The 27,619-nt window shown below is 39.4% G+C and overlaps 1 protein-coding gene across 3 annotated transcripts in view; it reads right to left on the bottom strand.

Moving 5' to 3' along the window:
• LOC124545482 (chromodomain-helicase-DNA-binding protein 7-like) overlaps positions 1-27,619 on the bottom strand; it is a 139,206-nt gene that overhangs the window by 40,201 nt on the left and 71,386 nt on the right. For all 3 annotated transcript variants that reach the window (XM_047124415.1, XM_047124414.1, XM_047124416.1), the window contains exons 5-8: positions 18,025-18,177; positions 6,200-6,310; positions 2,081-2,240; positions 1,851-1,913 (exon numbers count right to left, since the gene is read on the bottom strand). In XM_047124415.1, the coding sequence (XP_046980371.1) occupies positions 1,851-1,913; positions 2,081-2,240; positions 6,200-6,310; positions 18,025-18,177 (487 nt within the window). The remainder of the gene's footprint in view (positions 1-1,850; positions 1,914-2,080; positions 2,241-6,199; positions 6,311-18,024; positions 18,178-27,619) is intronic.

The raw sequence follows: 27,619 nt of genomic DNA, 5'->3' as shown, positions 1-27,619 counted from the left end.
GGTATCATGTTGAAGCTGCATGGGCAGCTGTACCTGTACACGCCATCCAAGCTCTGTTTGACTCAATGCCCAGGCGTATCAAGGCCGTTATTACGGATAAAGGTGGTTGTTCTGGATACTGATTCCTCAGGATCTATGCACCCAAATTGCGTGAAAATGTAATCACATGTCAGTTCTAGTATAATATATTTGTCCTATGTATAGCTGTTTATCAGCTGCACCTCTTCTTGGTGTAGCAATTTTAATGGCCAGTAGTGTAAATGGACACTTCGTGTATGAGGGGGCCACAAATACATAAATAGAAATAAAAAAATTTCATGAACACCTCATTACCAAACTGTTGTCTGCTGAGATGCTATGCATGACAGTAATACACATAAAACAAGGGAACTGTCCTATAGTTTAGCGATTTGTAAGAATCAGCAGGGGAAGCCTATGCAAAGGATGTGCAACCTATGTTATAAGAAGAAGATACAAAATACTAAATGCCGAGGAGCAAAGAAAATGTAGAAAACTATGACCTATTGTCCCAATCGTTCAAAATCACCTCAGATGTATTTAACAATATTTGAAGGAAAGTTGCTACTCATCATATAGCGGAGATGCTGAGTCGCGCACGCGCGTGCACAACTGCAGTCTCAGGCAACTGAAACTACACTGCCTCCTGGATTTTCCACTGTCAGATGTATTTAACAGGTTTTAAAGAACGCCATGTGACATAGTATAATGTAATACATTAACTTAGACGTAAATAAATAAAATGTAAAGTATTATGTGTATATTGTTTTTATGTGTATTTACATTTCACACACATTAATATACAAGCTAAAATCAAGCACACACAGAGTTCATGCAATGCATTTTTACCTGCAGAAATTCTTTAAAATTTCATGCAATGGTTTACTTTATTTGACCTAGCACAGTAACTACGACAAACAACGAAAAGAAATTTAGCCCTTTATTGAGAGAAGGTATCAGGTTGTAAGGCGCGCAAAAATCTTAAATTTTCCCCTGAATAATTCTTTAAAATTGGGGGTTACATATTTCATAATGACCAGAACATCGTCTCTCGGAACAGGCAGCAGCATTAGTGAGTGATATGGCAATGACAAAGCCAATGTAGGGAGCACATTTGTAGCAGTCAAAGGGTTAGTTATGTTAAAATTATTATTCTTAAGTGGTAATTAAAACTTTACAACTAGCTCTCATACTACTTGTTTATTAAAAGCAACTATACTTCTACCAAAATTCGTATAACTTTGGTTAAGCAAGCCTATCTTCCCAGCTAAGATGAGTTTTAACAAAATGAAATCAGTGGGCGCTGGTAACAGCGAATTAAAAATTATGTCACTAACAGTTTATATGCAGAGCCAAGTTTATTCACACATTTTTGCTTATACTCATAGTGGTTGTGCTTTCAACTGTGCCAGTTTGAAACACTAATTCATACACAAAATGTATAGAAGATTGCCAGTGTGTTTGGTGCATCAGTCCCAATAATGAAGTAGATAGCATGATACATTACCTGTGGCAAGAAATTATCAATAAAGAGTAATAACAGATGAACTCAAAAACACTGTACAATAGGGGTTCGGGTGTTGAATAAAGATGTATTGAATAATCTACAAGGCAAAAAAAGAGGTCTCATAATTAGGAGACAAAAAATGCCCGAAACAATTTAAACTGAGGCTGAGAAGGAAGAAGGGGGCAAGTGCAGGACCATTCTATTTAGAGACCAATTGCAGGAAGTACAAAGTGCACTATTAAAGAAAATTAGAAACCTGTACAAATAAGATGCTGGAAAACATATTAAATGTTTCAAAAAACTACATTTTATCTGTTGTACTCACTTCTTTAGGTTTAACAGGTTTCTCCTTTTTCCCCTTTTGTGTTTTTGCTGCTTCCTTTTGAGCCTAGGACAAATAAGTGAATGTATTTTAGAATGCTACCAGTAGCTACACACTCTCCCCTTCCGTACGATGTACACAAATAAGGCAACATTTAAGGCAAAGCACATCACACTATACATAGCAAAATATAGAAGCCCCTATTCACTGTAAACCAAACAATGGTATCTCACCTTTGGAGGTTTCGGTGGCCGACTTTCACCTGGTAGACCTACGGGTCCTCGTTGTCTCCTAAACCTGACAATGATGCTTCTCGAATCGAGAACAAGATTGTGTGTGCTTTTGTAGGCTTCTATGGCCTCGTCAACTGTGTTGTACCTAATAAATGCATACCTGAACACACAAACATATTGATCAGAAAAGCTGCTAAAGCTACAAATTCTCTGAAATTACACATAGAAGAAAAGTGTCACATTGAAGAAATACACCAAACAGTAATATGCTGATAAACATATTTTGTTTTCTTAATATGAGACTAAGCACGCTTCACCCCAATCCCACTAAATTTCAGACAGATTTTACCTGAATAAAGATGGAAATAAGATTGACAATCTCTATACAAATCATAAAGTGGAAGCTGTCCCTGACCTAAATGTTGGTTTGAAAACTCTATTACTTTACTATACTTGGTTCTATTGAGGGTGGTATACCACTGCCATATTCTTACCTTTAAACTCACTCACCAGCCAGTTCTATTCGGGCCTACAGTTTAATGCGGTTTCTGAGCCATTGTGCAATTCGGCATTTTTCACATTAACAAATCATTGCCAGAGCTCTTCCACAAACTCTACCAGTACCTCTTGTTGGAATATCAAGTATCTAGGATCTGTCATATGGTACGGAAGACTGTAGGGATGAAGAAGACGACCGTCAATGATACCGGCCCATACACTGATACTAATCCCTTGCTGATAACCATGTGAATGTCTGGCATTACAATTCTTGTCGTCCCAAATGTGGCTGTTTTGGCAATTCAAAACGGCCTCCCTGGTGTAGTGAGCTTGATCCATAAAAGAATGTACTGTGCAAAGTCGGTTATGTAGAAACTGTGTCCTGAAATTGATGTGTCACAGTGGAGAATATGCCAGAGTTAATGGTTGCACATTCTGTTAGATCGGAATTGGAATGCCAGTCATGCAGAAGACACCAGATGCTTGCACAGGGCATGTCCATGGCACAGGAAATGTTTCTAGTACTCGTCATCGTTGTCTTCAATGTGACGGAGGATGTTGCTTCAATGCCAAGAGTGCAGCAGATCCGTGGAGCACCACAGTCGATTCTCCCAGTTGCGAATGTACCAGTTTCACCCAGCTGGTGTTGTAGTTGAACAAATGTGGTATATGATGCACTGCAGTGACTCAGAAAACATACTTCTGCTGTACAGCCCTACCAATATATCCAGCTTCATTGTAAACTATATATCCAGCTTCATTGTAAACTATCAGCACCTCTTTGTACTCTTCAAATATGCATTCCATCATCTCATACTGTCTCAGTCATCCTTGCTGCTCAATGATGGACTGACAAAGGAGCAGAATGCTGACACATTGATTGTAAGCACACGGTACGTTACGTCAGGTGACGCGATAGTCCTCTTCTCAGTCTGTGTGCATACCATGAAGCAACAGATTTGAAAGTGATCTCACCTTTAAATTTATTTTATAAACAAATGGTACATTTCTGGGCGAGGGTTCCTTATCAAAGCTTTACCTACTAAGTCCCCTCTACAATCCCTAGAAGTCCATAATAGGAATTAGGAAACACCCTGTATATGTGAATGTTCCTTTTAAGTAGCTCTAAGGAAAGACACCGTCTGAAAACTTAGTGACATTCTGAATTTTGGATAGCTCAGTTAGTAGAGCACTTGCCTGCAAAAGATAGAGACCCCACGTTCAATTCTCGGTCCGGAACACAGTTCCAATCTGTCAGGAAGTTTCACTTTAAGTTGTTTTTACGGACCTCTCAAATATTTGATACCTTTGCTATATGTCGATTGGTTACCTTTACTCCTGCCATTAGTTATGTGTGTAGTGATCTTTTTTCAATACTGCTGATTAGTCATTATCTTGACGTGTATGCACATGAGATAACATTTACAGTTTATTTTATTTTTTATGGGGGTTGGGGGAAGACTTCAGTGGTGATGCATAATCTAAACAACCCTTTCTTTGTAACAATGTGACTGTAATCTATACAATTCAGTTACTGTGAAGTGTATGATGGAGATTATATCAGTACTCCATGTATGAGGTGTGTTCAAAAAGTAAGGTGACTTTTTATTTTTAGGAAAAAATATTTATTTAGTCATCAATATTCATGTTGTCTCCTTCAAAGTAATCCCCCTAAGATACAATACACTTGTGCCAACACTTCTTCCAAGCCTCTAAGCACTTTTTGGTACAGTCTTGAGTACTTCCAGCAACACAGTTTTCATTTCCTTAATCACTGAAAATCTTTGTCCTTTCATAGGCCTCTTCAGTTTTGTGAACAGGAAAAAGTTGCAGGTGGCCAAATCCAGTGAATATGGTGGGTGAGGCATGATCGTCGTGTTGTTTTTGGCCAAAAAGTCTCTCACAGGCAATGACGAATGAGCAAGTGCATTGTCGTGATGCAAAAGTCATGAATTGTTTTTCCATCCCGATATGCCAACATCCTCAGCAACTTCTCTTATGGTAATTCGACAATTTTCCAAAACAATTTTTTTCACAGCTTCGACGTTATTATCTGTTGTTGATGTGCTGGGGTGCCCAGAGCGAGTTTCATCATTGGCATCTTCTCGGCCATCTTGGAAGAGCTTGTACCATTTGTAAACTTTTTTTTTTTTACTTAGAGCACACTCACCATATGCAACTGTCAACATTTCAAGTGTTTTAGAGCACTTGATTCCATTTTTCTTACAAAATTTGATGCAAATTATTTGCTCATTTTTATAATAATCGAAAATCACCGAGCACACTAAAACACATCTAATCTTTCCATATGTCAAAAACAAATGAAATATGCTGTGCACTTGAAACTGTGAACATATGTTCGAGACTTGTACCAACATAAAAAAAATTCGATAATTGAACATACGCTGCCCGCGCAATTTGAAAAGTCGCCTTACTTTTTTAATATGCCTCATAAATAACTATAAAATGCCTTTAAATTTTTCTTTGAACACTAATTACTACAGTCAACATTTGACTTTGTATGAAGCTACTGAACACATAACTTCTTTCGAATGTAGCCAACAAACGTTCAAAAGTTTTGCAATCACCACATTAACAATAAACTCGTCAACTTTTGTAGTGGTATACAACTGGCTAAATACTAGAGAAAGATTTACAGTACACAATTTATTTTATTTTGCAGGCAATATAGTCTGCATTAGGTACCCAATTATGTATTCTGCTGAGAAAGGACAGATGTGAGGAAAAGAGGGTAATTTCACTCTGCATAAATTTCTTCTTTAATGATTATAAATTAAATACTATGATCTAATGGGGTATTTGAGAGAAAACAATTAACTATACAGTAATTATTCTAATCCAATTCTCATGATTCCTGTGTGAGTGATATGTAGTGAATTATATAATTATACGTAATGAATTATAATACATTCCTAGAGTCATCTTCAACAGTCTTCCAGTTCAGTTCCTTATCTCTCTGACACCCTCCCACAGATCAAACAAACCTGTCACAAATCATGCTGCCCTTCTCTGTATACATTCAATATCACCTGTTAGTCCTATTTGGTACAGGCCCCACACAACTGAGCAATATTCTTGGATGGGTTGTACAAGTGACTTGTAAGCAATTTTCTTTGAAGACTGATTGCACTTCCCCAGTATTCTACCAATAAGTCAAAGTCTACTACCCACTTTACGCATAACCGCATCTATGTGATCATTCTGTTCTATATTCCTACAAAAGTGTGACACCCAGGTATTTGTATGAGTTGGCCGATTCCAACTGTGACACACTGATATTATAGTCATAGGATATTACTTTCTTTTTTTCCTTTTTGTGAAGGGCACTATTTTACATTTCTGAACATTTGAAGCAAGATGCCAATCTTTGCACCACTTTGAAATCATACAAAGATCTGACTGAATATTTATGCAGCTTCTTTCAGATAGTACTTCATTGTAGATAACTGTATCATCTGCAAAAAGTCTGAAGTTATCATTAATATTGCCTGCAATGTCATTTATATACAACATGAACAGTAACAGTTCAAACACACTTCCCTGGGGCACACCTGGAGTTACCTCTACATCTGATGATGACTCTCCAACCAAGATACATACCGCGTGAACTTCATCCTCTGTGCAAAGCCAATGTCTATCCTTGAAGCTGTTGGGAATTTCTCCTTGACACTAGCTATATTAACTTTTGTAGGTAAGTTTCCAATATATAACCTGCAACACAAAATATATCACACTTCTAACTGAACTTCTATGAATCTGCTGACAAACATACATGTAATTTTTGTTGTGGCAAGCATAATATCTGAAGCACAATGTCAGTTTCACTGTTATTGAGAAATTTTATTGTTTCAGCCGCGAGATTGTCGTTTCTTTGACATCACTAGAAGCCAGTCAATTCAGCACCTTTGGAAGCAGTGCTGAATAAAATTTGTAGGATGTATGTAATACTGTCCTTACAGTCCTAACAATGGTGAGAAGCAATATGGGGATCTTCCTTTCTAAAATATAACATATATCTATTACGAAAATGGTTACTGACATGGATGACAGGCAAAGAAGATAGCACACTGAAACAGTGGATTCCAGGAATTTCTTACACTTATTATGGCTTCACTATATTACCTCTCATGACTGCAATATGGTCCAAACTTACCCATTACAGAATTGCAGACTCTTCGTTCCATAAAAGTTAACATTTCCATCATTATCCTCAAGTAGGCAAGGCGTTCACTACTATACAACTAAACTGGCCAGTTGGTGGAAAAAGTGTCTCCACCAGTTTCTGCTCAGCACTTACCATGAGAACCAAATTACCCATGTGGTAATGGATTTGCAAAAGTCACTAAAACTTCTAACCTATAAAAGGATGACACACGGAAACACACACTACTTTTTATGTGAATTTGCTAACTTCTACACAAGATATACAAACTTAGCCATTTCAGATGCGCTGCAGTTTATTGCTTCAAATGATTTCCAGCCTTCTATCCAAAACATCTATTCTTTTTTTAAAAAAATAACCATTTCCCAAGCATTCTGAAATCCTAATCTGCCCTAACCTCTCATCCCACTCCTTGTTAGTCATCACCTCCCTTAAACAAATTTTCTCAGCTGAAACCCATACTTCAGAGAAAACCTATGATGTTCTTCCCCATCCCTTACACAATTTTGTACTCAGAAATAACTATTTCATTTTTGAGCGATGGATATACATAAACTGGGGTATAGTCATAAGAACCACTACAGCTGCCATCTGCACTACTGTTACATCAGTCACCTGGATAGGTTTTTCCTGGAATTAAGAGATCTAGATATATTTCATAGTTTTCCTGATTCTGATAAATTAATAACATATTCTCTATCTGCACTCCAACAAATTTTACTGCTGTAGTTCATACAAAATCTGAATGTAAATTGCTAGTAAGTGCCTTGTGGACCTTTTATAAATTTCATGCCACCTTCCGCGACATTAACCTCAGTCTCACTGCTGCCTAATTCCGAACTGCAGCACATGTCAGAACTACTGACAGCAGCCCTTACATTGTTAGATCTTACCACCATCTATTAGTGGGCAATGGAAGCATGTGCTGTTATTGTTGCAGCCAGCAATCTTGGAGGAAACTGTTGATAATTACATTGTGAGAGACTCAAATAAGCACATAATGTGGTAATAGTCCTATAACATGTGCTGATAGTATGAGTACAGCAATTACTACAAGAATTAAGTACATACGATTTTAACCCTGGGGCACGTGTATCTATGTATAAAGTGTGCCAAGCACAAATAAAATTGTTTTGTGCCATTCTATTGTTGTTTCACAATTGTGAGCCAAGACCTACTCCTTCATTGATGCTTCAGCTAACGCTGTGATAAATAGTGTTATCATATGTCCAAGTGAGCAGCAATAATATAGAATAACAGCAAGCTAAGTGAAAAAAACTTTACGATATGTGTGTGAAAATTCCCCAGATTACAAGCAAGCGGCACAATATCAGAATTAGGCAACTGTCTGCAGTGGGCTGTGATCTGATGCAAATGCGCTGTTTAATGCTTCAACCAGGTGATTACTGTGTGATAACATCTGTCCATGGCAACAGAATGGTATAATGAAATGTATTTCATTATTATTTAACTAAACAGTGCTTTAGCTCATATTATGTAAGTTTATTTTATCATTGTTCAATTAAACTAAGATTAAACTTTGATTTTGCTCATACATTTTTACCTCGGTAACATAAAGACCGCTATTCTTTAAATGTGTACAAAGTACGCCATGTGCCTACTCCTGTCATGGAAAACGGTGCATCCACTTGAGGGTTAAGGGAGCGTATTAGGTCACATCCTACAAGTTGTATAAGTAGTGCTTTATAAGTGTGTTATAAAAATATGAAACATTAGTGACTCATAGGAGGTACAGGAAAATTTCTGAATAGTCATCTCTGGAGATTTGGTCTCACAATGAATCATGGAAGTGTGGATTACAGTGATACCAAAGAAGTGTGCAGAGTGTAAAAATAGTATGGGGCATTGATATGCTCCAGCCTATGTACATACTTATTTCAGCGGGCATAAAGAAAGTAGCAGTAACAATTCAGCAAAACAAAGATCAAGTCTGTCAAGCAACAATGAGATGCGTGATCTGAGGGCGTTATATATTTCTAGCTGGGTTTGATTACATGACACATTATAGTTCATTCAAAGAACTGTAGTGCAGTTTTCAAACTGAAGATTATGGAAATCAAGTTGCAAGGGCGAATCACAAATCCTTCGACATGAAACACATTCCCTATCCTGCAGCTATGACATTTGTGGCAAGTTTGTTTGGACACTGTTTCACTATTTACATTCATGGTCAGTGTCACTGTTGTCTTCACTTTGATCGAATTCCTCAAATCGCGTCAACCAAGAAGCTCATCCTGTACAATGATCTCCCTGACATTCTCAACACACAAGTCACACCCTTTGCTCTTACCTAAACTACTTCCATAAAGCATGGCACACAGGACTTGTACTATGTGCTCTCGAACTACTTCCTACTCTAACCCTATAAACGTCTGAAAAACTCCACCCGAGGTAGTGTCACTGTTGAGGAAAGTAACATCAGCTGACAGTGACCGAATGGGCACAGGGTGTCTACTCTGGTACCACATAAGGATGTTGTAGATCACACTTTACAACACAATTTCAGTGCCTCATTTGCCATGTGTGTACATTTGACTCTCCTTCGTAATGCCATACTCTTGTAACAACATAGTATGGTGCTTTTTCTGCAATATGCACTCAGTTCCCACCGTGTGACTGGCCCCAACTTACACTAATAAATCGTGCCATTTTATAACCCCTGTCTTCCACTCCCTGCTCCTGCAATCACTGTGAACACTTTCCATTTAATTATGTTTCATTTTTCATTCTTCTCTCATATTTTGCAACACCTCATTTTGCTTACTTCCTTGGCTATTGCTAGGCCAGTATTGGTGTTTTTTCTGTTCCTCGGCTTCTATTTGCAGTCTGCTGTTCAAAAGTCATTAAAAAATCAAATGAACTCTCTCACAACTCTAGTTACTTAGGTTTTCAAATCTTGTCCTTTTTACATTAAATCTTGTGCTTTTTTAGCATTTCACTGTTTGTCCTAACTTGCTATGACCCTTGCTCTGGGTTAACAAGTAACTTCACTAAGCAATATTGGATGATGTCTTCCAACCCCTTCGTCTGCACACTGATAAAATAATCCCTGCCAATAATACTGTTTAACTATAAATTTCTGCGTTTTGGGATTCTGACAATGTACTAGCAAACTGGTATGTAAAATCTGTTTTGGGTTTTCAAGTCTCAATGCAATGTTGGTTTCTGGTGTGTATTTGTGGCTATTTAATTGGTGTGGTTAAACTGGCTAAGATTTTTTATGCTGTATGTGGTCAGCTATTATCGTAAGCGGGTGTAGTTAACAGCTTTCTCACAATGCACATCTTCAAACTGCTGGTGATGCTATGAGTGATATTACAAATCATAACATGAATGGTTTCAGATAGATTATATAATGGTAACACAGAGAATTAGGAACCAGGTTTTAAATTGTAAGATATTTCCAGGGGCAGATGTGGACTCTGACCACAATCTATTGGTTATGACCTGTAGATTAAAACTGAAGAAACTACAAAAAGGTGAGAATTTAAGGAGATGGGCCTGGATAAATTGACAGAACCAGAGGTTGTACAGAGTTTCAGGGAGAGCATAATGGAACGACTGACAGAAATGGGGGAAAGAAATACAGTAGAAGAAGAATGGGTAGCTTTGAGGGATGAAATATTGAAGGCTGCACACGATCAAGTAGGTGAAAAAATGAGGGCTAGTAGATATCCTTGGTTAACAGAAGATATATTGAATTTAATTGATGAAAGGAGAAAATATAAAAATGCAGTAAATGAAGCAGACAAAAAGGAATACAAACATCTCAAAAATGAGATCGACAGGAAGTGCAAAATGGCGAAGCAGGGGTGGCTAGAGGACAAATGTAAGGATGTAGAGGCTTATCTCACTAGGGGTAAGATAGATACTGCCTACAGGAAAATTAAAGAGACCTTTGGAGAAAAGAGAACCACTTGTATGAATATCAAGAGCTCAAATGGAAACCCAGTTCTAAGCAAAGAAGGGAAAGCAGAAAGGTGGAAGGAGTATACAGAGGGTCTATACAAGGGCGATGTACTTGAGGACAATATTGTGGGAATGGAAGAGGATGTAGATGAAGATGAAATGGGAGATATGATACTGCGTGAAGAGTTTGACAGAGCATTGAAAGACCTAGGTCGAAAGAAGGCCCCGGGAGTAGACAAAATTCCATTAGAACTACTGACAGCCTTGGGAGAGCTGGCCCTGACAAAACTTTACCATCTCTTGATCAACATGTATGAGGCAGGTGAAACATCCTCAGACTTCAAGAAGAATATAATAACTCCAATCCCAAAGAAAGCAGGTGTTTTCAGGTGTGAAAACTACCGAACTATCAGTTTAATAAACCACAGCTGCAAAATACTAATACGAATTCTTTACAGACGAATGGAAAAACTGGTAGAAGCCAACCTTGGGGAAGATCAGTTTGGACTCCATAGAAATATTGGAACATGTGAGGCAATACTGACCCTATGACTTATCTTAAGAGACAGACTAAGGAAAGGCAAACCTACGTTTCTAGCATTTGTAGACTTAGACAAAGCTTTTGACAATATTGACTGGAATACTTTCTTTCAAACTCTGAAGGTGGCAGGGGTAAAATACAGGGAGTGAAAGGTTATTTACAATTTGTACAGAAACCAGATGTCAGTTATAAGAGTCAAAGGGCATGAAAGGGAAGCAGTGGTTGGGAAGGGAGTGAGACAGGTTGGGTTGGGTTGTTTGGGGGGAAGCGACCAAACAGTGAGGTCATCGGTCTCATCGGATTAGGGAAGGGTGGGAAAGGAAGTCGGCCGAGCCCTTTCAAAGGAACCATCCCGGCATTTACCTAGAGCAATTTAGGGAAATCACGGAAAACCTAAATCAGGATGGCTGGACGCGAGATTGAACCATCATCCTCCCGAATGCAAGTCCAGTGGGACAGGGTTGTAGCCTATCCCCGATGTTATTCAGCCTGTATATTGAGCAAGCAGTAAAGGAAACAAAAGAAAAATTTGGAGGAGGTATTAAAATCCATAGAGAAAAAATAAAAACGATGAGGTTCGCCGATGACATTGTAATTCTGTCAGAGACAGCAAAGGACCTGGAAGAGCAGTTGAACGGAATGGATAATGTCCTAAAAGGAGGATATAGGATGAACATCAACTAAAGAAAAATGAGGATAATGGAATGTAGTCAAATTAAATCAGATGATGCTGAGGGAATCAGATTAGATTGGGGAGCAAAATAACTGATGACGGTTGAAGTAGAGAGGATATAAAATGTAGACTGACTATGGCAAGAAAAGAGCTCCTGAAGAAGACAAATTTGTTAACATCGAGTATAGATTTAAGTGTCAGGAAGTCGTTTCTGAAAGTATTTGTATGGAGTGTAGCCATGCATGGATGAGAAATATGGACGATAAATAGTTTGGACAAGAAGAGAATAGAAGCTTTCGAAATGTGGTGCTACAGAAGAGTGTTGAAGATTAGATGGATAGATCACACAACTAATGAGGAGGTATTGAATAGAATTAGGGAGAAGAGAAATTTGTGGCACAACTTGACTAGAAGAAGGGATCGGTTGGTAGGACATGCTCTGAGGCATCAAGGGATCACCAATTTAGTATTGGAGGGCAGTGTGGAGGGTAAAAATCATAGAGGGAGACCAAGAGATGAATACACTAAGCAGATTCAGAAGGATGTAGGTTGCAGTAGGTACTGGGAGATGAGGAAGTTTGCACAGGATAGAGTGGCATGGAGAGCTGCATCAAACCAGTCTCTGAACTGAATACCACAACAACAACAACAACAACAACAAAATGAAAAAGGAAAATAATTGGCTTCAGGTTCATCATATGAGAACAGCCTCTAACATAATTTAATACTGAGTGCATCTGTCACTCACCTTGTGCTCTATATCCAACATTTATTCTAACATGCTTTATTAGTGTTACTAGCTAAAGGCAATGGGGGAACCACATTGTTAAAAATTTTGTGCTGAAAACTCAGATATTTAATGACCTTCCTAATATAGGAATCATTCTGAGGGGAAAAAATACTGCAACACAACAGAGACAATGCCCAATTTTTCAATAACTTTCAATGTCACTCATATCTTCAAAAACAGCAACTCTAAAAACGGTTATTTTTTTTGCCTGGACAGTAAAGCAGCTGATATCCACATGACCATATGAAGTAACTTAGTAATGTCAATACAGAAAAATGATGAAACATTGTACAGTCAGGTTTATTTCCATTCGCAACAGTGTACTCCATGACTGTATTAATGAGATCCATGATAGGTGGAAGGGCAACGCCTGTTATAAATTTTTAATCTGTTTATTGCAGATCAATTTCGGCTACTGTGTAGCAGTTAAACTGTTATCTGTGAAGTTATGAGAGATTCCAGGAACCTGAGCGCCAGGTAGAGCCGAAGGTGGTGTAGCGGCATCTGGAACAGGCGTTGCCGGCACACGAGGCCGGAGCTGGTCCGAATGACGCCCCGCAACACCCGTGTCCATCAGGATTTCATACAGGTGTCAGCCACGGTGTCGTAAGATGCGGCCAGGACTCCATTTTGGCAGCCTGCCATATCCCCGTACCCATACAAGGTCGCCGGCGGTGAACCAGAAAAGTGACGCCACCCGCGGCCGTGAGGTGGAAGGCCACAGAAGCTGAAGTAGCGTGCAGGGCTGTCGGTCATGTAAGAGCTCAGCCGGGCTGTGGTCGCCCATGGGGTGAAACGGTAAGAAGCCAGAAATTGGAGAAGCGCATCATCAGCAGAAGAAGAAGTCAGGAGTTTCCTCATCTGAGCCTTAAATGTGTGGACCAGATGTTCAGCCTCACCATTTGACTGTGGATGGAACAGAGGGGCCGTGACGTGCATGACGCCGTGAGGGGCACAAAAATCCGCAAAATCGGAAGAGGCAAATTGCGGACCATTATCAGTAACAAGAGTAGAGGGAAGCCCTTCCAAAGAGGAAATGCGAGCTAGAGCATTTGTGGTTGCCATGGTAGTAGGCGACATGCAACGGACAATGAAAGAAAAGTTAGAGTAGGCGTCAATTACGAGGAGCCAATAAGTACCTAAAAAAGGTCCCGCAAAGTCAGCATGAATACGCTCCCAGGGCTTCTCAGACGAAGGCCACGGTGACAAAGATGACTTCGGGTCAGCGGCCTGTGACGCACAAGGGCTGCAGGCAGCGACCATGTGTGCGATTTCAGAGTCAATGCCGGGCCAGTACACATGACGGCGCGAAAGAGATTTTGTGCGAGAGACACCCCAGTGCCCTTGGTGAAGGAGGCGCAAGACCGAAGCCCGCAAAGACGCAGGTACCACAACACTCGGCGAAGCATTGTGGGTGGAAATGAGGATAACACCATCCCTAGCCGTGAGGCGGTAACGCAAAGTGTAGTAGTTCCGCAACAGATCAGAAGTCGTAGCGGATGGACAATCTGACCAACCCTTCTGAATACAGCGTAACACCCGGGAGAGGGTAGGATCAGAACCCATAGCAGCCACCAGCCGGTCCCCGGTGATGGGGAAACCATCCACAACCCACTGCACGGCAACATCCAGGTGGAAACACAAAAGTTCGTCCCTATCGAGTGCCAGATCAGGACCCATGCGAAGGTGTGACAGTGCATCAGCATTCACATGTTGAGCCGTTGGCCGGAAATGAATCTCATAATTGAAACAAGACAAGTAAAGAGCCCAAAGCTGGAGGCAGTGTAATGCCTTGTCGGGAAGTGACGTTGATGGATGAAAAAAGTGGTTTGTGATCCGTAACAAGATGAAATTTGGATCCATAGAGAAAAACACCAAACTAATGAAGAGCATAAATAATGGTCAAAGCTTCTTTTTCAATTTGAGAATACTTTTGTTGGGCATCTGTGAGCGTTTTGGAGGCATAAGCAATGGGTTGTTCAGAACTGTCAAAAAAATGGTGCCCAAGGACTGCACCGACCCCGTATTGAGAGGCGTCTGTGGCAAGAACAAGATGTTGGCCAGTTTCAATAAGAAGGCAGGCACGGGGCCTGTTTCAGCATAGTCTTCAATTTCTGGAAAGCCGCATTGCATGACGCGGACCAGTGAAAAGGCATGTTTTTATGCAACAGGCGATGTAATGGCTGAGCCAACGAAGCAGATGGTAAAAACTTGTGATAGTATGCTATTTTCCCCAAGAAGGCCTGCAGTTCCTTAAGAGATGTAGGGAGAAGAAGGGCATCAATCGCAGTGACAGTTTGCTGAAGCGGACGAATACCATCCCGAGAGTTGAAACCCCAAGTACGCGATAAATGCCTGAAAAAATTTTGATTTCTGTAGATTACACTTAAGACCGGCAGTCTGTAAGATATGAAAAAGTGTGCGGAGATTTTGAAGATGTTCGTCAGTGGTGGAGCCAGTGACAACAATGTCGTCCTGGTAATTTATACACCCAGGGACAGTGAGCAATAATTGTTCCAAGAATCGCTGAAAGAGAGTGGGGGCGCTGGCAACCCCGAATGGCAATTGTTGGTATTGATAGAGGCCAAAAGGTGTGTTAAGGACCAGAAACTGCCGGGAAACAGCTTCGAGAAGAAGTTGATGATAATCTTCTGACAGGTCAAGTTTAGAATAATACTGGCTTCCAGCAAGTTTAGTGAACAATTCTTCAGGTCAAGGCATAAGGTAAGTGTCGATGAGGCATTGAGCATTTACAGTGGCTTTGAAATCGCCACAGAGATGAATATCATCATTGGGCTTAGCAACGACAATGACAGGAGAGGACCACTCACTGTAAGTGACAGGAAGCAAGACCCTGAAGCAGTGAGACGATCCAGCTCTCGTGTGACCCAATCACAAAGGGCCACAGGAATGGGCAGAGCGCGAAAAAACTTAGGCCGAGCAGTGGGTTTGAGCGTGATACGAGCTTCTAAGTCGTTTGCATGGCCTAACCCAGGAGAAAAAAGGGACGAAAATGTCCTCGCCAAGGAATCCAATTTAGCATAAGGAATAGCATCAGAGACAATATTGACAGAGTCATCTATGGAGAATCCAAAAACGTGAAAGGCATCGATACCAAAAAGATTCTCTGCATTACTATGGTCGACCACAAATATGGGAACAGTGCGAACGACAGATTTGTAAGATACCTCAGCAGCAAATTGTCCCAAGAGAGAAATCTTCTGTTTATTGTAAGTCCGTAATCGCCTAGTGACAGGCGACAAGATTGGAGAACCCAAATGAAGATACGTCTGAGATAGTGGCAGCAGAACCAGTATCCACCTGCATGCGAACATCCCTACCAAGGATTTGGACAATAAGGAATAGCTTCCCTGAAAGGGAAGAAGTACAATTGACAGGCAACACAGAAGCAGAATCCGCGCCATGTGCATGAACATCAGGTATGCAGTCGGATTTGCAAACAGATGACACATGACCCTTCTTTTTGCATTTGTGACACATGGCCCAACGTTGGGGACAATCCTCTCGTTAATGTTTCATAAAACACTGCGGACATGAAGGAAGTTGCCGTGGGGTTTTCTGCAGTTTCTTAGAGGTTTGTTTACAGTTAGGCCGAGGCTGCACTTGGGAGCGTACTGCGGCCACGTCGGTCGGCGGGGACACACCGCACGCTTCGTCAACAGCGCACAGCGTTGTAAGTCCCCGACGCCACTCCCTGCCTCTATTTGCACTCCAGTGGAGCGAGAAATTTCAAAAGACTGAGCGATGGATAGGACTTCATCTAGAGTCAGATTTGCCAACTGAAGGGCACGTTGCCTAACTTCTTTGTCGGGCGCCGACCAGATAATAGCATCCCGTACCATGGAATCGGCATAGGACACTTTGTGAACGTCAGTAACAAATTGACACTTTCGACTGAGGCCATGAAGTTCAGCAGCCCAAGCGCAATAGGATTGATTCGGTCATTTTTGACAACGATAAAAGGCAACATGAGAGGCTACCACATGCGTATGCTTTTGAAAATATACGGACAGAAGTGAGCACATTTCAGCATAGGACAAAGATGCAGGATCTTTCAAAGGAGCCAATTGCAACAACAACCGTTACATTTGAAGTGAAATCCATGAAAGGAACAGAGACTTACATGTTTGTTCGTCTGCGACACGAAATGCCAAGAAGTGCTGTCAAAGACGTTTTTCGTCTCGTCGTAAGGAGGAAAAGGAGGGAGAGACAACGACGAGAGACGCCCCGCATTGGATGCCGCGGCGAAATCACGAATCGCATTTGTGAGAAGCATTTGCTGTTCGATGAGACCTTGCAATAGTTGCTTTAAAGTAGCCATGGGACCTGTGGGTCAACGATGAAAAAGAAAAATTCACTACCTCGTCACCAATTGTTATAACGTCAAGTTGAACAAATATATTTCAAGGGCGACACAATACATGTAAGTCACAGATCAAGTAAACAAAGTAAGACGTGTGTACACTTTAACAGTCAAATCCGAACTGAGTCCGAGTCTAGTGGCCACTGGCTGGCTGGCCGCTTAGGTGGCGCTGCTGCTGCATGGCTGGCAGACAGCGCTGCATGTACATGCGCATAACTGCGCGGCGGCACTTTGAAATATCGGCAAGTCACAACAGTTATGACAAGTCTTCATGATTTGGATATAATTGCACTAAAGACAGCTATATTGTAGCTGAAATCAATCTGCAATAAACAGATTAAAAATTTATGATCCATGCTGCCTTTCCTCCTATCTTCAAGCACTTTGCACAGTGTTAGCAATGGTGATGAATACGATATAGTAACTTCACAGTGACCCCAACAATTAATTAATTAATGAGTGCCAATGCTCATATACCCCAGAAATATCTATTCCTTCATTTATAATATACAACAATAAAAAGAAATATAGATTGAACAAAATTCCACTAGCTTTGCTTATAGTAATAAAAGAGAATGAAAGATGGCAGACAGACTTACTTTAAAAATCAGAGTTTCTTTACCTGCCCGCAGAAAGAGAAAGTGTGAGATTTGTGAAGCTGTACCTATTTAAAATTGAAGCAGTTAAATCACTTAGAATAAATGTAGTTGCTAATTTTGATCTCCTATCGCTGGATATACGGATACTTGCTTTCAAAGCTATTGTCTCTATCAGTTATTGCTAGTTTGTATCTGTCTTCTCCCACTTTACATGTAGATTTTTGTCTTTATCAAGCTGTCATTTCATTTACTATGCCTTGCTAGTTAAAATTACAGAGGGCAGCAATATTAATGATGTAATATAAATACATAATACATAAAAAATAAAAATAAAAAAAACACTTACGTATAAGGATCAATAGCCTCAGGTGACAGCTCCTCTTCATCTTTCGAAAACTTTTTCTCCACTTTTAAAGTTCCTGATCCAAATTTAATCTTCTCTAATTCCTTCATGGTTTTGTCTGCATTTGTTGATTCAGATAATTGAACAAAGCAGTACCTACATAAACAAAAGTAAACAGACAGTGATGATACATCTCAAAAAAGCTTCAGGAATTTCTTCTTTAGTTTTCACATACTATATCATATGCAAGCAACTACACATTACAGTAACAAGGAGACATGGAGGAGAGGGAAGGTTGTGCACCTATGGCAGGTGGAAGCATGTGAGGTGGGGGATCGCACATCACTGTACTTATACTGTATAACTAAAATTGGTATTGGAACTAGAACTTCTTAACTGACTATTCACAAAACATGGCTGTTGCAGCTTGAGCTGTTTTCATGCAAAATCAAGTAATCCTTTTTTGTCTTTCTTGTTGAGAAAGCACAGAGATGTAGCAATACACTCATAGTAAATGTAATTAAATAAATCTTGAGTATTCCCGTATATAGACAGCTCACCATCCAACACATAACTCAGCAGTTCAGAACTGGACAAAATAAGTGAGCATTTAGAACCACTGTCTTGCAATGGGGTGCTGCAGCTCCACCACACATACTTAGTTCTGTGCACCAAATACCACAGAGCACAGAGATTAACACAGACAGAATAATGCCAAACAAGTGGTAAAATGATACCAGGACCATATAATTAGTGTACTTGCTTACTGTAGGGTGCGAGTGTGTAAAGAAAACACACACAGACACACAACTGACACATCCCACTTGTCAGATGAACACCACTGAGGCACATGATGGATGCAATCTCATGTGGGGGATATTTATACACGAGAAAATGGAGTCCATTATACATTCATCTACATCTCTCCCCAGTGAATGAGACAGGAACCTCTGACCTGGCAGTCTGTTCCCATGTAGCACCCCGCAGGTGACCTGTCCTCTATCTTTAGCAGGGCAGTGCACCATGTCACCTCTCCTGAATTGTGTCACAAGTTCCATGCAGATGATGGTTGTGTGTGCCCACAGCCTACCAGATCATAATGCTATTGAACTCATCAGGAACACCATTTACGTCTTTATACATACTCCACAAGTCACAATAAAGTGCATGGCGGAGAGTATCCACTACTAGTCATTCCCTTTTCTGTTCCATTTGTATATGGAGCGAGGGGAAAACGAATGTCCATATGCTCCTGTACGAGCCCAATTTCTCTTATCTTGCCTCATGGTATTTGCATGAAATGTACATTAGTGGCTGTAGAAATTTTCTGTAGTCAGTCAAAAATGTAATTTTCTAATTTTTTTCAATAATGCTTTCCAAAAAAATGTTGCCTTTCCTTTGGGGATTACCATTTGAGTTCTTGAAGCATCTCCGTAATAATTGCACGCCAACTGAACCTACAGGTAACAAATCTAGCAACATACCTACGAAATGCCTTCCTTTAATTCGACCTTGCGGAAACCTGCACACTTGAGAATGGGTCGAGTCAGTGTTCTACACGCAGTTAACCTGTACAGATTAACTACAATTTCCTAGAATTCTCCTATTCACCTTCACCAGTACCAACCTTGCGTACTCATTCTGTCATATCACTTTGCAGTCTTACGCTTAGATATTTAATTGAGGTGACTGTGTCAAGCAGCACATCACTAGTACTATATCTGAACATGCAGGAATACCTTTCCTACTTATTTGCATGAAATTATATTTTTCTACATTCAGAGCAACCTGCCATTCATCACACCAAACAGAAATTTTGTCTAAATCAACATGAGTCATCCTATAGTCATTACACAAAGACACTTTCCAGTGAAATACAATGTCATCAGTTAAAAATTGGAGACTGCTGATCATGCTACCTATAAGATCATTTATATATAAAGAGAGCAAGAGCTGTCGTATCACATTTCCCTGAGGCATTCATGATGATACCCTTGTCTTTGATGAACACTCACCATCCAGGGTTCTATCACTGGGTTCTATAACTTAAGAAGTCTTCAAGCCACTCATATATCTGGGAAACCATTTGGTATGTTCAAATGTCTGTTAACATTCTGCAGTCAAAAGCGTCACAATACTTTCTAGAAATCTAGTAATATGTAATGTGCCTATTGCCTTTCATTCATTGTTTGCAGGACGATGTGTGGGAAAAAGGCAAGGTGAGTTTCGTATGAGCTATGCTTTCTAAATACATGCTGATTTGTAAACAGAGGCCTTCTGTCTCTAGGAAAATTATAATATTCAAACTCTGACTACGCTCAAGAATACTGCACCAAACCCACGTTAAGGATATTGGTCTGTAATTTTGCAGCTCTGTTCTTTTACCTTTGTTATATACAGTAGTTACCTATGCCTTTTTCCTGTTGCTTGGGACTTTCCACTGGGTGAGATTCATGATAAATGCAAGATAAGTAAGAGGCCAATGTCATAGACTACACTCTGTAAAACTAAACTGGCATTCCAACCAGACCTGGTGACTTATTTTCAATTCTTTCTATTGCTTCTCAATGCCAGGGATGCCTACTTCTACGTCCTCCTTATGGGAGGCTGTAAGACAGTCAAATAATAATATGTTTGTATGATCCTCCTGCACAAATCATTTTTAAACGTGAACTTAAAAGCTTCAGCTGTCCTTTTACTGTCCTCTACTGCCACATCAAACTAGTTGACAAGTGACTGGACAAAAGCCTTTGACACACTTAGTGACTTTACATAGGATCAGAATTTTCTAGGGCTCTTGGAAAGATCTTTTTCTGAGGTATTGTGGTGGAAATTGTTGTATCCTTTGTGCATGTTTCTTTTTACAGGCACACGAATTTCTACTGACTTTTGCCTATTGATATTTCTGCATTCTCTTTTGAACTGAGAGTGCAAAAGCCTTTGCTTCCTCACCATTTACTGAATTTTGGATCTTTCTCGTCCTTAATCCACTTACTTGACACATACTTCTTCCCAGAATGATTTGCAATCAGTTTAAATTTTGACCCATAATTTCTCTATGTACATCTTACTGGTGCTAAATGATTTAAATTTACTGTCTAAACAGGATTCTAACAAATGCTTATGTGCTTATCACCTGCATAAAAACTCTCCTAGCCTTCTTGATGCATTCATTAACTTTAATAACCATCTTCGCCATGATATCATGATCATTAATCCCTGTTTCTATATAGACACTGTAAATAGGGCCAGGCCTGTTTTAGCTACAATGTCTAGGATATTTCCATTGGGTTTGGATTGACAAACTAGCTGCTCCAGACAATTTTTGGAAAATGTGTTCAAAACTACTTTACGAGACTGTCTGTTCATACCACTTGTGATTAATCCATAGATTTTCTTGTCTATCCCCAGTAGATACTTTTGTGCCACTGTGTTTAGGCTTTCTTTGAATGTCTCTCCACAACTGTTATGGCAGAATTAGGTGGCCTGTAAAAATGTCGAATGATTAATTTGAGTTTAATTAAGGCCAGTTATTCATGTACAAAGGTGAACTCATCTTTGAACTAACTTCAAGCAATTTCCACAAGATTTAAGAAGTCAAGTGTCAGGTTGGATCCCAACACTTTCAGTATTTGCAGAATTCATACCATGTTATATTGCTACAGTCATCAGACTGATAGGTGATACTATACACCACTAGGTAGGTGTCTCCAATTTAACTGCTTGTGGATGTCCAAAACAATGAATCATCGAATAATTACATGGTTGTGCTAAAAAGTAATGACTCCAAATTTTCTTTGTGACAACTCCTAAAGCTTTTCTTTTTTTTTTTTAAATAAAAATAAAATACCTTTATTAACATTCCACATCTTTATTCTTCATGTCTACATATTTATTTCTCAACAGAGTCACACTGGTGATGAACACATTTCTCTCAATGAGGGACAAGTTTGTTGATATTGTAACTGAAGACTGACTTTGTTGGGAATCACCTCAGCTTACGCTGCTTCATCATTATCAAAGTGAAGTCCTCGGAGGTGTTCTTTAAGTTTTGGAATCAGATGAAAATTGGATGGGACCAAGTTGGGACTGTATGGAGGATGACTGATGACAGTGAACCCAAAGCATCAGACTGTTGCAGGTGTCGCAGCACTCTTGTGTGGTCTGGTATTGTCACGCTGAAGGAGGGGATGCTCCATGTGTGGTCAGTTAGAAACTCGGTTACAGCATGTTGTTGCTGACATAGTTACGTCACACACCACCATGATACGTGCTACAATTCTGAGCAGATATTTGCAACTTGCATTAGCGAAGCGGGAAAGTCGACGACTGAGTAATACACATGACATGTAATATCTCAATCGATATTGAGAACAGAATGAATAATTACTTTTCAACAAGCCTTCATACAATGCAGTTGCAGGCCTTCTCAGCGTATTCCAGTGATGAACTCTTCCCAGGTGATCAGCCGAGTGGTGGTGTCGTCTTGTCGCAATGTTTCGATGAGTTTCATACCCATCATCCTCAACCGAGGTGACCCACTTGAGGATGATGGGTACAAAACTCATCGAACTGTTGTGACAAGACAACGCCACCACTTGGCTGATCACCCGAGAAGAGTTCATCACTCAGCCTTCATACGATTTTTTGCTTTATGTCAGATTCAACAAATGTGAGAGTGATAAGTGGTATATTTCTGTGAAAGAGTAGGACATTTTGTTAAAGTGCTGCAGTGCAGCTTGATTCTTGAAATGCTTTGCTGAAAGTTTCAAATGGAAACAACATTCAGACATTGGCAGGCAGCAAGATGATGTAGTTAGTGTGATTTCTAGCATAAAAGATTAGTAAACATTAGATTCAGTGTAAATTAACTTTGATTTAAAGTAGTTTTATACACTGTTTGGGCACCACAGAACCTGAAAAGCACTTGTGCCTGGTAGGTGATGTCATTATACAGAAATTAATTTTTAAAAAAGCTCACAATATGATAATGAAAGACAACAAAGTTGATAGATGTGAAATAGTTTGATATTGTATCTCAGTACGTACAGTACAATTCTTCACAGCACTGGGAGAAAAAAGTCTGTTTACACTGTGTGTCACAACTGTTAGCTTGGGACCAAAGAGAGCTGTGGCAGAATACTTCAAAGCAAAATTTAACAATTTCATCTCATCCATGGTCAAATTTGTTATGCCCTGACTATGTCCTATAAATTTTGTACTAAATAAAATTTGCTTTTGGTCACAAATTAGTCTCCAACTAACCCATAAAAGTGTTTCAAACCCTGTGGGGTCATCTTCCGGTGCAACTTACAGTCATAACAGTCAACTGAAAAATCTACTATTAAGCAGGATCTCAAAATGAACTCTCATCTTTTGAAATGGCTTGTTCATTAATAATAATAATAATAACAATAATAATAATAATAAACAACATTAAGTGCAGAATTACATAATGTTTAGACATAATCCACAAGACTTTTTGGAAAGATTCATGACTGTTTACGAAATTTTGTACATAATCACATTTCTGAGCACAAACAACAACAAAACTGAGGATGAGCGCTCACTATAATTCATCAAATAAGGGAAAGACTATTTTGTTTGTTGAAAAAGATGATAGACATACCTTTTTGCGGCTTCCATAGAGTAATCCCAATATACAAAAGATGACCTACAACTGGCTTCTATTGTACTTCAATGCTGGACTGTATGAAACATGAGTAGATAGAAGAAACAGCCAAAAAATAATGCTCTTAGACAAAAACTTCAGCCATCACAGCAACAGCACACAGAAAAATAGCCAAAAGACAACTCTCTTAGACCCAGACCATCACAGCAGTAATTCACACTGTCTAAAAGCATCAGCTGGGATTCAAACTGCTTTTGCCTCATTTTCCTTAGTCTGTCCTATTTCAGAAGACAAATTTTCTGATTAAATGAGGAACTGATTACTTCCGCAGATGAATATTTTTATAAGGTTTGTGAAAACAGGTGTCTCTTACAGAATGAAAAAAATTGGGATACTGCTGAGTCAAGCATTATAGTCACAATAGCAACTACATAGACATAAATTTCAAAAAAAGTATGCACAATTTTTTTTACCAGATTTACTGATCTGGTATTTGTAATGCCATATTAAAAAAGAGTATTTGTGAACTACATTAATGAAAATAGATTTCACACTGGAGACAACTCAAGTCATTAGAAATAGAGCAGAAGCTTTGACTAGATAAGGGTGGAGCAGGAACTGTTTGTGGCTTTTTCATACAAACCACCCCAGCATTCACCTCACGATTTAGGAAAAGAATGAAAAATGTAATTCCGGATGACTGGAAGGAAATTTGAGGTTCACTCATTTTGAATGTAGTACAGTATGTTAAACACTGCCACCTTTCTCAGTACAATTTAAGCAGTACCACCTCATATCCTTTCAATATGTGTGCCCCAGTGTTCATGGTGCTGCAGGAATTGTAGAACAATGTAAACTGAATCAAATCACAATCCCTCCATAACCACAGATACACTCACAGAGATTGATAGGAATAGTGTCTGTGACATGAGCACATCTGTAGTGAGCATGCAGGCCAGTGCAATGGGGGTGGCAAGTGAACTTGAGATCCTGGCAAGTACCCTCAATTAAGAGGTGTGTCTGCTGAAACACAATGACATCATGCAAAAGCAGTAGGGCAGTATAGTATATTGTTGAACATGTATATTTCCTTCACATTGGGTAAACAAGCCAGACGCACATGATCTGAAAGCAGCTCCATGTAACAATTGTCTGTGGCACATGATAGCAAATGTCCAACTTCAGCCCACACCTGCTGATACTTACACCAAAAGATAGACCTGTTTTGGTAGAAAAGACCTATTATCTTGTTTTCTAAACATTTATACCTGCTGTGTGTGTGTACCAACATGTACCATAAACTCCTCAGTCCAAGACATAGTTCTCAACTTCGTGCATCTCATACAGCTGTTATTGTACCCAGTTTACTCTTCAGGGATTAAGGTTACAGGAATTGCTTATCAGACAGCAGCTCACGAATTCTACTGTAAGGGAGATGGTCTATGATATGGATGTCCATATATTGTTTTTACTGTCCAGCACTGAAGTGACAAGTATGCTACAGCGCTAATTATAAGCTGAAATAGCCGATGGTAATGTCTTGTTTATACAATGTTGCTGCTGTTGTTGTATACTGAGGACAGAGAGGAATGGGTCTTAACCATCCACACAATATGTTTTGAACCAATTCAAATTAATTACAAAAGTTACAAACATTCCACAAAATGGAAAGTCCAGAATAAAATAAGAACAATATGAATACAGCAGTTTGTTACTAATTACATAGAGCAGGCACTGAGTCCCAGGAAGGCCCTATGAAAAGACTGCTGGAAGGACTTTTTTGTCCGCAAGCTTAATGTTTACCAGCCTTTTCATTGTGCCTCTTTGCAACTCAAGGCCTGTGGGAGTGCTGAGTAGCACTCTGTCCTTTTCATAATACTGTTGTTAGCCTATCATATGTGTCATGTCATTAACATTCACATGGTTAGCAAACCACAGTTATACTTATTTCAGTGGGTCACTGGTATATATTACACACACTACAACACTTGCAAATGCCTAGCCTGTAACCTGACATAGACCACTGTAAAGCTTGTTCAGTTTTTATAACAGTCATACAACAGTAAACTACACAATCACTTTGGAAGCATAATCACTTTACTCAGTGTTTCCTCCATACACTCTCTAAAAAGACCATTCTCCAATTCATTTTATACCATGACAGAACATTTTCTTTGTTCCGCCCACCTTAAAATGAGTTTGCATTCCAAACGTTTTAAACAAATGACTATGTTTCATTAAAGAGCACAAATTAAAGGAAGCTCGCTTTTGCATTGCAATGTTATCTGCTTATTGCTGTGCATACTTTGTACACTCCAATGGCAGTTAACACTGAGTGCAAAGCTCTTTGCAGTATGTACCTCACAGAATCACAGACATATCTGCCATATCTATCAGTACCTACCATTCTATACTCTCATCCATATGTACAAATATGGAAACATACAATGGAAGTAGATAGGTTCTTCTTTAATACAGTTACAAAATAAAACACGTTTACTACAAAATTAAGCACATCAACTTTATTTATATTTCAATACATTTTTACTGAAAAACATCTGCACAGATTCTTATTATCATGTTTAACAACAGTTACCCTTGTTTGGTACAATTTGAAATACTCTGGCATGCAAGTTGATCTCTATGATAAGGGCACCAACACATTGTTTTTTTCTTCTTAAAGACATTCCACTGGGCCACTTTGTTTTTCTGTACCCTCATGAGATGTGTTATCTTCCTGTGAAAGAGATTCGTTCATGGATGGCTGATGTTGTACTCATTTTGATCAAGTAGCAGTTCATGTATGTCCCCTCGCCTTGCAAACATCATCCATAATGGCAGTAGGACATTTGCCAATGGTGGCCTCTATCCTAATTATTTCTTATTCTTTGATAAGAAATTAAAACGTTCACAGCTGCCATTATAAAAAGATTAAAAACAGTTTCTTCCACCATTCCATTTGCCAGCATGTTATGTTGAGATTTGGTCTACAACGGCATCATATTTAATTTTCGTATTGATCCCTGCTTTGCTGCAAACCTGTGTTCTTGAGTCATCTTGTAAAGAACTGGCAGACAGATGTACCTCCACTTCAGACAACAAGTGATTCTTCTTCATACATATGTACTCACTTTTCTTTAGCCTTTTATTGACTACCCCTTATCTATGAAGTCCTCTCTGATTAGGCAGGCATGCACTTTCCCACAGCCTTGGTCTTACTCTCCCATAGAAAGCAAAAAACATCTAGTCAACTGTAATATCTGTACATATAAACAGTACACCCCTTGTTGAAGTAGCCAGACAGAAGTATACGAAGAGGGATATGACTGTTACAAGTGCCACTCTAAGCTCCAGCGTACAAAATGTACCCTCTCTTTTAATCATGTAAAGTAAACAATTTGCTATCATGATTGTTAATTTTTATAAGACACAGAAATTAACCTTTGTGTGTGTGTGTGTGTGTGTGTGTGTGTGTGTGTGTAAAAGTATTTTTGTATAAAGCAGTTTTGCTTGCAGAATACATGAATCTCTACAAAAGATATGTTGAGTTGGTGACAGCCACAACGAATAAGAATGCTACAAATATTTCAGCTACTTACTTCGGAAGTAGGAAACACACAGATTCACAAAGACGCAGCTCACACACACAAACACACACACGTCCACTTGTTTAGGCAGTCCTATATGGTTATGAACGTGTTTGACTTCTCTTCATCTAAAGTAGGACTTTGTTCGAAAGCTCAAATACTTCCAAATATTCTTTTCCATTGTGCCTATCTGCATGTCAATGCTTCCTCTATGTGGTGAGTAGCAATTCCATATAGTTGTTATTCCATCCTGGGCTTTCCATTGTTTGAATCTCTACAAACTCTGGTATACTTGCTTCTCTGAGTTGCATGTAAAGTATACTTGGATTTACAATATCAATGTTTGTCCACCATACTTTGTCAAATGACCACCTTATCT

This window comes from Schistocerca americana, chromosome 8 (assembly GCF_021461395.2).
Source record: "Schistocerca americana isolate TAMUIC-IGC-003095 chromosome 8, iqSchAmer2.1, whole genome shotgun sequence".
NCBI lineage: Eukaryota > Metazoa > Arthropoda > Insecta > Orthoptera > Acrididae > Schistocerca > Schistocerca americana.
The sequence above is the reverse complement of the archived record's forward strand: the minus strand, read 5'-3'. Positions and strand labels throughout refer to the sequence as shown.